Source organism: Trachurus trachurus, assembly GCF_905171665.1.
Source record: "Trachurus trachurus genome assembly, chromosome: 18".
In the NCBI taxonomy this organism is placed as follows: domain Eukaryota; kingdom Metazoa; phylum Chordata; class Actinopteri; order Carangiformes; family Carangidae; genus Trachurus; species Trachurus trachurus.
In genome coordinates, this window is record NC_139909.1 from 10,185,045 (window position 1) to 10,199,128 (window position 14,084).

At 39.9% G+C, this 14,084-nt stretch overlaps 2 protein-coding genes across 2 annotated transcripts in view; one reads left to right on the plus strand and one right to left on the minus strand.

Annotated features, from left to right (window-relative positions):
• sh3tc1 (SH3 domain and tetratricopeptide repeats 1) overlaps window positions 1-14,084 on the minus strand; it is a 207,336-nt gene that overhangs the window by 143,388 nt on the left and 49,864 nt on the right. The gene's annotated exons all lie outside the window — the stretch shown is intronic.
• Window positions 921-5,189, plus strand: LOC311001651 (lysophosphatidic acid receptor 6). Its single transcript, XM_083992762.1, has 2 exons — window positions 921-986; window positions 3,496-5,189. Exon 2 carries the CDS (start codon window positions 3,502-3,504, stop codon window positions 4,447-4,449), a length of 948 nt encoding a protein of 315 aa, XP_083848888.1. The 5' UTR covers window positions 921-986; window positions 3,496-3,501; the 3' UTR covers window positions 4,450-5,189.

Sequence of the window (14,084 nt, forward strand, 5' to 3'; positions counted from 1 at the left end):
TACTTTCACAGTATTGATATAGCACCTAGAACTGCTTTATAATCACACTACACATGGACATCTACCTTTATACTGTATGGAGCTTTAATACAAACATCTACCTTTATACTGTATGGAGCTTTAACACAAACATCTACCTTTATACTGTATGGAGCTTTAATACAAACATCTACCTTTATACTGTATGGAGCTTTAACACAAACATCTACCTTTATACTGTATGGAGCTTTAATACAAACATCTACCTTTATACTGTATGGAGCTTTAATACAAACATCTACCTTTATACTGTATGGAGCTTTAATTGTGATGACCTCAAACCTGCTTGAACTAGATCTGGTTTCAATAACTGGTCAAATTTTTACATTTTAAAAATATAAAAAGCATTAAAAAAAACAAAAGGAAGTGGTGGGTATATTGAAAAAAAAGTCAAAGCTACATTTTAAAAATATAAAAAGTATTAATATAGAACCTAGAGCTGCTTTATAATCACAGTGGACATGGACATCTACCTTTATACTGTATGGAGCTTTAACACAAACATCTACCTTTATACTGTATGGAGCTTTAATTGTGACGACCTCAAACCTGCTTGAACTAGATCTGGTTTCAATAACTGGTCAAATTTTTACATTTTAAAAAGATAAAAAGCATTAAAAAAAACAAAAGGAAGTGGTGGGTATATTGAAAAAAAAGTCAAAGCTACATTTTAAAAATATAAAAAGCATTAAAAAAAACAAAAGGAAGTGGTGGGTATATTGAAAAAAAAGTCAAAGCTAGAATATGAAACTGCAGCTCATCAGAAAGTCTGCACACTCGCACACTCTCACACATAGAGGAGGAGAGTTGTTAAGATTGGTCAACTTCCTGTACGGGGTGTTGCAGACACTCAGTCTGTCACAGACACATCAGTGTGTCAGTATGCCGAGCTGACAGCCTCACTCTCCTCTTCCTCCGGACCCTCAGCTGCTCTCACAATCCAACAGGTAACAGCATCTCTGAAACACACCGACACATGACGGCACTATTTCAGTTTCATGACACGTAAACAGTGTGTGTGTGTGTATGTGTATGTGTGTGTGTGTGTGTGTGTGTGTGCTGTAGGTTTCTGCTTGTGAATCATACAGAAATTCACACATGCTGATGAGAGATAAATTGGTGCGAACAAACATCAAAGCAGCACAGACACAATGTAAAACAAACACTTTATATGAATGAAATCCAAATAATTTCTGTAATAGTTGAGGGGGATGTCATTCATCAAATTCAGTGAATTTAGAGCTGAGGTGTTAGTGGAGTTCATCAGAGACAATTCACAAGTTCTGCTTTCTGCATCAGCAGCAGTACCTGTTCCTCTTAGCACCTCTTAGAGTCAATATAAAATATGCATGGTCTATGTGGGGACATGTTATTAACACTAAATGTCACACATCTACTAAGACTACCAAGAAATCAGCTGCTGTGCTAAATCTGGTGTATTTACGACAACTGTGTATTCTGCCCTACAAAGGCAGTAACTGCATTTTTGGTCGAACATGAGTTATTATTATTTTCATGACATTCAAGGCATCATTTGTTACGTGACAAAATATCTTATCTCAAATGTGTGTTGTTTTGGAGAAAAATGGTAGTAGTTTTTACAGTAGCCTAACTGCTGTTACGATTGCATGTCCTCATTTGGGCCTTGATACAGTTCAGGAATGTGAGACAATTCCAGCACCAGAACAGCTTCTGGGTGGGAAATTTGGCCTAAAATGGTCAGATTATTTGGGTTTGGTATATCCATGTTTAGGGAAACAAATGGTTCCAATTAATCCAAATACAGTGTATCTAACACACCAAGAGCACAAGTTGTGACGGAATAGTTTTTGAAGATTCTGCCTTTTTCCTTGGTATGGTGCCACATTTTTGACAAGTAATACAAAGCAAGAATACAGTAACTGCGAAATAGGGGTAAAACATCAAATCAAATATGATAATTAATATGTACAAAGAATAAGCTAATACAAAGTAACAAAACTTCCACATGCTCAATAATTTTTCTCAGTTAGGAACTCTGCGTAGTTACTGCCTTTTTGCTAATATGCACAGTGACATTCAAAAAAATGAATAAAAGGAAAAAAAAAAGAAAAAGAATCTCTTAATGATTATATATGTGGCTGTAATTAAATTTAATTTTAAATTGTGAACAAACTTATAACAATTTAACATATTCGGTGATTTAACCATGACATTACTGTAAATATAAATTACATCTTGAAGTATTTGTATATTCTATCTTTTTAGATTATGTAAATGCATGTATTAAAAATCATACAATCACAGTTGGAGATTATTCTTATGAAAATATGAATATTTTCTCTATGTATTGTAACTGCAATAGCAGTTCTGTAAGAAACAACAGTTTATTTACTTCTAAGCAAGTTATAAATAGCTTGCTATTTCTAAGCCTAGCTAAGCCTAACAAGCTATTTGTAACTCGCTAGTCTAGAGAGCTAATTTTGTAGCACACTTTTCAAATGTAGGCTATGACCTAAAACTTGGATTATTCATATGAGAAAATTGGGGATGAATTTATTGTAAAAGAGAGAAGAAAGAAAAAAAAGTTTATTTGCTGGCGGCCATCTTGAGTTTAGAGGGGCTTAGTTGTCTAAAAGGAGGATTTGTGCCGTGTTTCCTAGGCCTTCACTTGTACCCACATTTGACAGTTGATGAAATACGCAGTGATGTGTTGCACATACTGTAGCTAAAACCACTTGATAACAGCTGGGGATGTGTCGATCACATAGACTGACTGTCGCCTTCCTGCTTCAACTTGATCTAACAGCCTCATCAGTTTGAACCTGTATGATCGAATATTTACCCGGCCGACTGGATCAGGACCTCAGACTGTGTTCAGAACCACTTGGAGATAAACTGCAGTAATCCTGAGGAGAGCCAATCAAAGATATACAAAATCACATTTTTCTGCAGGGTTTTAATTGAGCCTCTTAATGAAAAAGCTTTTGACTTCGATGTTTTAGTCTGTTACAGACACATGTCTAATGTTTGTTGTCTCTAAAATCTCCAAAAAAGGTTGTCGCTAACCAGTAATGTGACTATTTTGATTGTAAATACATCATTGTATCGTTAATAATAACTCTTTTAAACAGTTACGGAGTACCACAGGGCTCTGTGCTTGGCATGATATTTCTTACCCTATAGCTTTCTTTTAGATATTATCATCAGGAAGTGACAGGCAGGTTCTTGAAGGTGTGGCACATGCAGGAACTGTGGGTTAAAATATGCTTACTCAGTTTGTTCAGAGACTTAGTAATATAGTAGGCTGCATATCTAAAAGATATTCAGATATTCAAACCACAGAAAAACAACAACAACAATGTGATGCCAATGAAATCTGTGTGAAATGTCTCTGCAGCTCAGGGCAGGTTTCATAACTCTTACAACAACTAAGACTTTTTCTAACCACTCTTCTCTCTCTACTTCCTGTCTCAGGTCATCATGTCCATCAACACTTCTTCTTCCTGTCTCACCAACAACACCGTAGAACACACCAGAGACATCTTCGCCGTGTGCACCTACTCCTTCATCGCCCTCGTGGGTTTCATCTTCAACATCACGGCGCTGGCCTTCTTCTTCAGTTGCAACAAGTCCCGGTCACAAACCATCGTCTACATGACCAACCTGGCCATAGCCGACACCCTGCTCATCCTCACGCTGCCCATGAGGATCTACTACCACCTGGGCTACGGTGGTCTTCCCCAGTGGCTGTGCGACGTCCTCGGACTGATCCTGAAGGCCAACATGTACGGGAGCATCTTCCTCCTCACTTGCATTTGCTGCGACCGCTGTTTGGCCGTCAGCTTCCCGATGTCGGCCCGTGTGAAGCAGTGGAGGAGGAAGGCACCGCTGATTTGTTTCGGGATCTGGATGCTTACCTTCGGAGCCAGCTTACCCATCTACCTCTCCAAGCAAAATCGCAATTCTACCCAGCATTGTTTTGATAACCTGCCGGTGTATGCTATCCAACCTCCGGTGGTCTTCATCACGCTGGTTGTGGGCTTTGGGATCCCGTTGGTCGTCATGCTGGTCTGCTCTTGGGGTCTGGCCCGCGCTGTCCGCCGGAGCACCGTAGCCCAGACCGACTTTGTGAACGGCTCAAAGATCCAGAGGATGATCACTGCCAGCCTCCTCATTTTCATATTCAGCTTCCTCCCGTACCACGCCACGCTGGCCCTCCTCTCGCTTTACAGGGAGGGCATACCGTGCTCCATGTTGGCCGCGTACCACTACAGCGTGATGGTGGCGTGTCTCAACGCGGTGCTGGATCCTGTGGCGTATTATTTCACCACAGAAACCTTCAGGAAGAACGTAGGCGCCAGTTTTGCCCAGAGGATGCTCCCTTTGAATAGTCAGAGCTCTGACACCAGGACTAGAGTGAACAACTAAGGATGAAAAAAAGACCATTGTAACCTCACAAGCACAAAAAACAAGTATGTATTTAAAGATTAACAGGAAGTCTCAGGGTTTGTCGAATGTGTTTCTTTTGGTTTGATGAGTGAAACCAAATGTTGGTTGATGTGAGAAGCCCAATATAGGCAATGGAAGCTTTCTATTTTTTACTCTTGAATCTTGAATCCACATTGACATGGACATAAGATATTATATCTATTGTTTCTCAAAGAGGAAAAAGTTTCGAAACCTGGGACTAGAGCTTTCCTATGGAGATCACATGGACTTCTGGAGATCATCATGCTTTCCCGAAGAGAAGGTAAACCCTCTGTAAAAAACATGTATCAGATAGACCAATATTGGACTGTCAAACCTGAGGTGGAATCTATAACATCTATACTGAGACTCCAAATCTCGACGACAGAAATCTCCCCAACATTTAACACAAGCTCGAGACATTTTCACAATGTATTTCATCTCATGAAAAAAAGTCCAGTTTCTAAAGTGTCTAAAGCTCCTTGCTAACGTCGGGCTTTAGTCTTCACTGTTAAAGAGGACAGTTGATAACAGCACCATAAAGTGTCCATTAGTGAAGATGATCCTCTGGGTTGGTCTACAAACAAAACTGTAAACGTGTCATCACATCATATCTAAATGCATGTTGTTCTGGTACCAAGGCCTTGGTATTGGCAGCTTTTAACTATGTTTAATATAATAATCGTTTTTATATAGTCAGTTTGTCAGTTATCAGTTTGTTTTCATATTAAAAAGTCTTAAAATATATTTCATATTTTGTAAAGTTGTGTTCTTACATTTCCCTCCAAAATGTCTCCATCCATTCTGAAACCAGAGAAATCAGATTTTAATCAATGGTCACATGGTCAATGGGCCACTGGGATCTTTAACATGACACTGACAGAAACGTTAGTAAACATCTAATTTATGAATGTTTTAAGAGTCCAGAAAGTGAATAAGGGTTTGATCAAGGCCTGTCCATACCACTTGTCGCCTGAAAATGAACTGAATTTCCATTTTGTGTCACCGGTTGTACATGTGAAAGTGATTTACAACCTGAAATGAACCCGAAGGGTACTTTCAGTTGATGACGTGTACTTTAATGTCTCTACAGGAACTAAACGCTCGCAGAGAGATCCTGCTGCTCGGCTCATGTGGTCACAGCTGCTATAGAGTTGGTTTGTTGTGGCATAATGGGTAACACAGACAGCACATCCCAACTCATCACTAGACTTGTCATTGTGTCATGTTTATGTAACGGATGTGCACTCACTCCATCCATAAAAGACGTGCTAACCAACTTGCCAAGCGGTTGTCAACCTCTTGGCGAAGAGGTTAGCATCGTCGCCTCCGGTGCGGGAGGTCGTGGGATCGAACCCCACCTAGGGCAGGCCGTGAGAAACACAACGCAGAGGGCCAGATCGACATCGGCTACATTTACACATTATTTTAGGCTTTATGTGTCATTTACAAGCTGAGGAAGGCGGAAATGAGTTCACTAACAAAGTCAGATTGTGTTGATGAGTGGGACAACTAGAAAATAAACTGAAGTATAATTCATATTTTTTCCACCTACTTTACAAAAAGACGTCAATGAGAACCAGGCCAACGGGCAACACAACACAAACACACCTTGTGGGATATAGTTTCATCACTCTGATCAGACTTGACTGAAATGACTCATCACATCAGATAAGAATATCTGATAAAGAGCAGTTAAATAAACTCTGCGGCTGCTTTTATTTAAGTCTAGTGGACTTTATCGTTCCTTATCATTTAACGTACATGTATGAAACCTGATTATGACGAACGGAGAGAAGTGTTGGCGTGCGTTACAACCACGTTTTTGTTGTTGTTGACAACATCCTGACCTCAGATCAGACACACATCAGCATGGAGGAAGTAGACAATTAGTCTTTCTTATTATTATTATGGCTGATTATTGTTATTATTGTTTTGTTTTTATTCCTTGTGGTGTACTGCTGTATTTTATTTATTTATTTATTTATTAGGGACGTCGGACGCAAATTAGCCGCCTGGCTATAATCCGGCATATTTACAGCAGTATTTCTTTTAGTTATACTAATGTTCATTAATATGCACTGTCCCTATTCAAATAAATGCTATTATTATTATTATTATTATTATTATTATTATTATTATTATTATTATTATTATTATTATTATTATTATTATTATTATTATTCTGTTTGTCTACAGCTATGGGAAGAGCCAAAAACTGTTAAAGCAGTAAGAGATACACAGTTTCTCTGAAAAGCAAAATGAGTTCAGTTATCACACCTCGGCTTGAGACGAGGTGTTAGAATTAAAAAGGAAGGAACATCAAAAAGGAACTTCATCTGCAGACAAAGAACCAACAAAACCAAAGCGTGAGGAAACCAGATGAGACAGAGACTGACCGACCAAGAGACTGACTGACCGACCGAGAGACTGACTGACCGACCGAGAGACTGACTGACTGACCGAAAGACTGACTGTCCGACTGACTAACTGACCGAGAGACTGAGACTGACCGACCGAGAGACAGAGAGTGACTGACCGACCAAGAGAGTCCTCACCATCACCAACACTTAGACTCTGTCCCATTTCACCCACTTCCACTCCATTCTGACCCTAGTGTAGCCGTGTTATCTGGCCCTCTGCGTAGTTGGTACAGACTGCCCCAGGTGGGGTTCGAACCCTTCTCTCCTCCGACGATGCAAACTGTTTGGCCGTTACATTAGCACTCGGTTTTGCGCGTTTTTGTGTAGGGTTAGTGTGTCCCAATTCTTTTAAGAGCGAGGGGAAGAGCTTTCAACCCTTAAAACTACCCCTTCAATCGGAGGGAGGTCGGAGGCAGACTTTGAACATAGTGCAAGATGAAATTACCCTCGATACTTTGAGAACTGTTTCCGTTATTGTGGGTGGAGAACTGTTTCCGTTATTGTGGGTGGCACCAACTTTTCAGGCGCATTATCGCCAATTCGCCACCTTCTGTTTCCTGCATTTCTTCGTCGTTGATTCGTCAAACAAAGGAAGATCATTAAAGCCTACGCGACAGGTAACATAACAGCTGGAGACGGCATTTTCAAACATGTTGTGGCTCCTACGTAGGCTACACTAAGTGGTGTCCCATTGCGTAGTGTATGGCCTCTACTTCTACCACTTCTCACTCCATCATCAAGGGGAATCTCCCTTTGGAGGCCGAGTGCTAGTGTTAAGGGAAGAGAAATGGGATTGGGCCTTAGTGACTCTCCACCAATAGTAGCTCCGGCCCCCTGTGATGCTGCACAGGGTCAGTGGTATAAGCCAACGGATGGATGGATAGTTGAGGTGTGTGTCATCGTTTTCAAAGGTTTCAGTTAAAGTCCATCCAGATCGCAGGACATTCGAAACTAAAAACAGGTCCTGAAAGTTTCAGAAACTTTTATTTTTAGAAACTAGAGACTCTTGAGTTGAGTCGACAACGAGGAGTTTTAAAGACGCCCTGAAACAAAGCCAGTCGGGAGGAAGACGAGGACGTCTCTGGGGTTTGAGCTAATAACCGAAGGTGGCAGACAGTGATGCCAGCAAGAAATTGGATTTTTAATTAGATGCAAAATTAGGACCACCCACAAGTGCAGGATGAGTCATCAAACGTCTGAATCTGTTTTGCAGGAAGAGAAAAGACATCAATTTTGATGTGGAAAAATACTAAAAATATATATTTTCTACCATGGATTTAGTCTATATGGAGCCATAAATGAACAATTAACACGATTATTTAAATCTAAAACCTGTTGATGCGGACGCAGCCTGAAAGACACATTCAAAGAAAAAAACAAAACAACCTTCATAATAACGATAACGAAGCTGTGACGCACTTTAGTTTTATCAACGGTCACGTATCGCTGTCTCAGTCAACTTCTTCACTTTTTATCGTCACATGGAAACAATTATCTTGTGTTGAGTATTTCTCTCACATGTCAGACTGATAATTAATGTGTGTGTGTTCTTTTCTAAAGAACTGCTGATAATCATCATCTGTGGCTTCATCTCAGTGCACGTCGTTCACACACTGTTGATCCTTGTGTTGTGTTTCAGCTGCACAGACACACACACACACACTCTCTGTTCTCTGTCTGTGTTAACTATATTTAACAGCACGGTTCCGACTCTGTGAAGTGTTGCTGAGCTCGACAAACCTCGCGTCACATGAAACTGTGTCTCATGACATCCTCAGCAGCAGCAGTAGCAGCAGCAGGTGTGTTGCAGTTCAGAGCACAGGCTGTGAATTACTGCTGAGTCATGTTTACTGTATGCGCATGAGTTTGTTCTGATGTAAATCTGCACGTATGCAACTTTCACATGCTCATATTGCACAAATCTGAAATAAATCACATATTAAATGATACTTATCAAGTCTTTATTTGTGTTCTTCTCAACCATGTGTAATATGTTGTTGTGTTTTACAGGTTTTGGACTCTTTTAACACACTTTGAATGCAGAGACAGCTAAATAAAGAGTCTGAACTGTGGTCGTTGTGGTCGTAGCACACAAGCAACGCGACAAACACCACGTAGTAGTTTGCTTTGATGCTTCTTTAGTTCCCTGTTTCTGCAGCAAACATGTTGCAGGTAAAAATAGAGATGGAGAGCGATGAGGAGAGACAGTGAAACCAGATGAAAGCACAGAAACAGCCTCATAGTAGTTTATGTATGTGTGTGTGTGTGTGTGTGTGTGTTTTTTTTTTTCGTGCCATTCAGATGTAGAGAGGTGGGGTGGTGCCTGCCTGTGTGGTTTCCTGTTTGCTGCATGTTGATATATTACTTACTTGCACTTATGTGTGTGATATCACAGGGAAAGTGACCTTAAATAAAAAATAAAGTGAGATCAGATTGATGAAATGATGAAAGTGTGAAATTATGAATGTGGAGTGTCACGCTTCATCATCGCATTTGTTTTTTTGTTTTTTCTTTATTGGTGCATGTACAAACATCTGGAAATGTCACAGTGAAGGGATCAGCGTGTGCACAGGCCTGTGTGTGTGTGTGTGTGTGTGTGTGTGATCACCTCCACTGAGCCACCACGTGTGAGTTACATATAGTTATAACATAGAAATCCACATGTGCCCAGTTTCTGGTTTCAACAGCGAATGTTGCAAAACGTGTGAAAAGGAAGAAAGAAAAGAAACACTTCATGTGTTACTTCCTGTGATGTAAAACATTTCATCACACAAAGCTTGAGTGGGTTTTACACACACATGCACACGCACGCACACACACACACACACACACACACACGCACACGCACACACGCACACGCACACGCACACACACACACACACACACACTCCACATCATCAATACATCCCCATCCTGTCGTGGGAACACACATGCATGCACACACACACGCACAAACACAAACACACACCCACACTGTTGAGCAACAACTTAGCTGCGGACCAGGAGCAGGAAGTCAGACAGGAACCTACTCCACCTTTAACGCCAATTTTCTCATGGTTTTAAATTTGACTCATTATTCGAGTCGTCGGCTGAGTTGTTATGAATAAATAAATACACACTTTTATTATGGGATCACACACAGTCCTGCAGGAATCAGAGTTGAAACCTGGAAATCATGTTTCATCTATTCTACAACATAAAATCCACCAGTAAATAGCCCCGTCCTTTTTCTAAAGGCTGTAATGCAGTGTTTTTCAACCCTGGGATCGGGACCCCATGTAGAGTCGCATGGAATTCAAATGGGGTCGCCTGAAATGTCTAGTAATTGATTAAAAAAAATTACTGATAAAATTTTTTTTTCTTTTTGACAGTAAGTAATTATTATTCTTTTTAAATTGATGATTAAAAACACCACAACCAATCTTAACCAATTGTATTCTAAACTTTCACTTTCTCAAATTTAAATTGAGTTCAAATAAAATGCAGCACATGACAATATCGGAGCTGGTGCAACTTGATAGACAGGGTCGCCAGAAATTTGTGATGTCAAAATGGGGTCTCGAGCTACAAAAGGTTGGGAACCACTGCTGTAATGTGTCTTATAAAAAAAGGCCGGTTACTAATAAGTGTCTAAATGAGAATATAAAGGATGGTAAACATCATCACAGTTGAACGAGAAGTATTCTGCTGACAACAAAAACCTGTCAGTATTATTAAATATTTTCTGGAATAATCCAAAAGTCAATGGAAAAACATCTCACAGTGGAAAGCAGCAGAGGAGGTTTGGTCTGTTGGGTCTGAGCAGGTTGGAGGAAGTGTTGGGTCTGTACCAGCAGGGGGCGCCACATCCAAACTGAGGTGGTCCCTGAGTTTAGACACAAAGGTAAAAAAAGAAAAGAAGAAGTTACAAATTAAGTTTACTTTGTAGAAAACAAGCATCAATAAGTGACTATGATCGTTAAAATGTCTGATCACAAATCAGTTTTTTTTTTTCATTATCTTGGACTAGATTTTAACTCGGTTTGTTTTTAAAGGTCATTAAACCTCAACATATTTAATATCACATGTGGTTCTGCCTCAGAGACATTAAGTAGGTCTGACCTCAAAGGTGATAGACAGATAGATAGATAGATAGATAGATAGATAGATAGATAGATAGATAGATAGATAGATAGATAGATAGATAGATAGATAGATAGATAGATAGATAGATAGATAGATAGATAGATAGATAGCAATGAGTGAATCCACCTCAAGAAACCCAAACTTCAATGTTTCAGTTTTAATCCACATTATTTATTAAAATGTTAATGATGAATGATGTGTTGCCACAGTAACCAGATTACATCACAAACAAACAAACTGCCCTGTCGCTCCCTGCTGCTGCTGTTGACTCACTCAGGTTGAGTCTCATTACTGGAAGGAGAAGACGTCCTGCAGACTGTGAGCGTTGTTGGCTGCTGCCTGCGACTCTTCCAGGAAAAACACTCATTACAACACAGCGTTGGATTAAAACAAAACAAAAAAAAAAGAAGAAAGTCTTTAACTGTGTTCGACAGTTTGTTGGTGATGACCTTCTCTGAGAACTTCCTGTCTTCACAACACGACCCAGCTGATGTTTATTTAGCCCCAGACACCACGACGTCACGATGAACACCCACGGTGCGGCTCGGATTCATGACGGTTCATCAGGGTTTATTTTTTTGCAGAGTCAGTCGGTTTTTGTTCTGTAACATCTGGAGAGGAGAGCTGTCGAGCATCTGTCTGTCTGTCTCTCCATCACCTTCAGAAAAAGTCATCAAGGTCTGAACGTCTGGTGGAGAAGATGATGAAGCATTAGGAGCCGTGCAGCAAACGTTTCCTGTATCCTCCAGGAATAGTTCAACATTTAAACAGTTTTTATACTTGAAGCAACTACAAAGAACTTTCCTTTTGTGTTGATTTTGGCGACCCCCTGTGGACAAAAGTGTTTTGCTGGAATGAAGACTGCATTTCGCACGAACTGTATCGCATATTGTCGTAAAGATCTGACTCGTGCGTGCCGGTCTGAGTGCTGTAAATTGTTTCGTCCAGTGGACCGACCAGACCACTTCCCCCCTGAAGGTACAGACATACACTATTAGACAGCTTATCTTCCCACCAATGTCCTCATTTGCTGTTGTAGCTAGGTCAAACAGAGACATCAGGCAAAGGATTAGCATCTTGTCTTAGCGCCTGTTTCCCGCCATTAGCATTAGCATTGGCAGCAGTTTACTCACCAGTGTAGATTAAAACATTGTGAGTTCAGCTTCATTTGTCGACAGAAGTGGAAACAAACACCTGTTTTAACTCTTGTCATCTTCTAGTTAGCATGCTAATTAGGCTACCTAGTCCATCTGCATAGGCCTATCTGCCAACACTCCCGATTTACGTGGGAGTTTCCCTATTTGTTAACCCTTTTTTCTGCCTTAATCCTGCTAATTTCTTCCGCTATTCTTCTGACTTATGAATAAAAGTGATATGAGCCAAATTGGGGCATTTTGCCCCAAAAATTTGAGACAGTGCAAGTACATTTTCCATCCACTTGCGCATGTGCAACCAGTAAATTTACCTTCTTCTTTGTTACAGTGGTAAAATGTGGAAGGGGCGACTCAAAAATCAGGAATCTGTCAACACAAGTGTCTGGCCAATGTGTGTGAGGATCATGAATGAAATTTGCTTTGCAATTCGCAATTCGCCCCCTAATTTTCTGCTTATGCCTCTAAAATTTGAAGTTTGTAGCTAGCCATTAGGCTCATTAAAGGTCATTTTGTTTACATCCTTGTATTTATGTGCTAATGGGGTAGTCTCATATGGGGCAGGGATGTTGCAAGTAGGCCATTCAAACCGTAACCCCAGAAAATCTTCCTCTTTTTCACAGCCCAATGTTGGCAGGTGTACATCTGATCACTGTCTGAAATAACAGCACCTCCCAGTGGATGCATTAAAACCTTTTGTTTCATTTACACAACACAGTCAGGATGGACCGTTTTCATAAATCTGGAGATCAGTGTTGAAACATCAGATATTGTGATAGAAAACAATTGTGATATGCTGATGACCTGCGTCCCTCCCTCGCCTCCTACGCCTGCTGGGACTCGCTCCAACTAATACACGCATGTTTTTATTCTGGCCCAAATCTGGCCCACATACAGCTATCAGACTATCAGATGCTACATCCACATCTGGACCCATTCTGTTACACACACTCACACAGAATAAAATCATCCAGCTGTCGCCCACATGTGGCGGGATATATGGGCCAAACTCAGACACATGTTATCTGTGAACATTTTACTGATAGTTTCAGTATCAACATATTTTACACTTGCCAAATAAACAACACAACCTCATTATGTTGATTTAAAACTGATTAGAAAAGAAAAATCTGTTGCAGTTTATTTATATGGGCGACAGTGATGCTGAGGTTAAACCAATCTGTCTTCTGGTCTTATCCAGTTGATCCTACATCCAGATTTTTGTACATATATTACCTTTCAAAATATGACATTTATGTATATAAATCAAAAACACGCATGTAAAAAATTATACATGCAACCTGCTAGAAACTGGAACAATAATATTGACCTACTATATATTCCATCAAAATATGTTTGTTTATGTTTCTGTAGGCCTGTGTTTATGCTAATATTGTGTCAATATATCTTGATTATTATAAACAGTGGGTTCAAAAGTCTGACACCAGTTTCCTAGAATATGAATATACATGAGAATTAATGTGGAAAAAAAAAAAAAAAAGACACAGTATATAAGCATTTAGATCTTTTCATATAAACTTGGGCAACATCATATACCGCAATTATTTATTTTTTTTGCATAATGCTGACGATCATTGAGTTAAAATGCTGAGGTCACGACCTTAAAAGCAGCAGAAGTGATCATCAAGATTATGGTTATGGTCAGAGCGGAGTTATCAGAGAGGGAACCAGAGTCACAGGAAGTTCATTGGTCTGCAGAGGAAGTGTTTGTATACTGTTTCGTCTGCTCTGATTAGATTATACACTTCTTATTTATTTCCAGTTTTAATTTAGCAAACACAACACATCTCATCTCCAACCACCAACCCCCAACTAAACAATTGTCATTCGTTATTTGTTAATCGCTTGTATTCGTCTTCCTCTTCTTGGGCGTTTG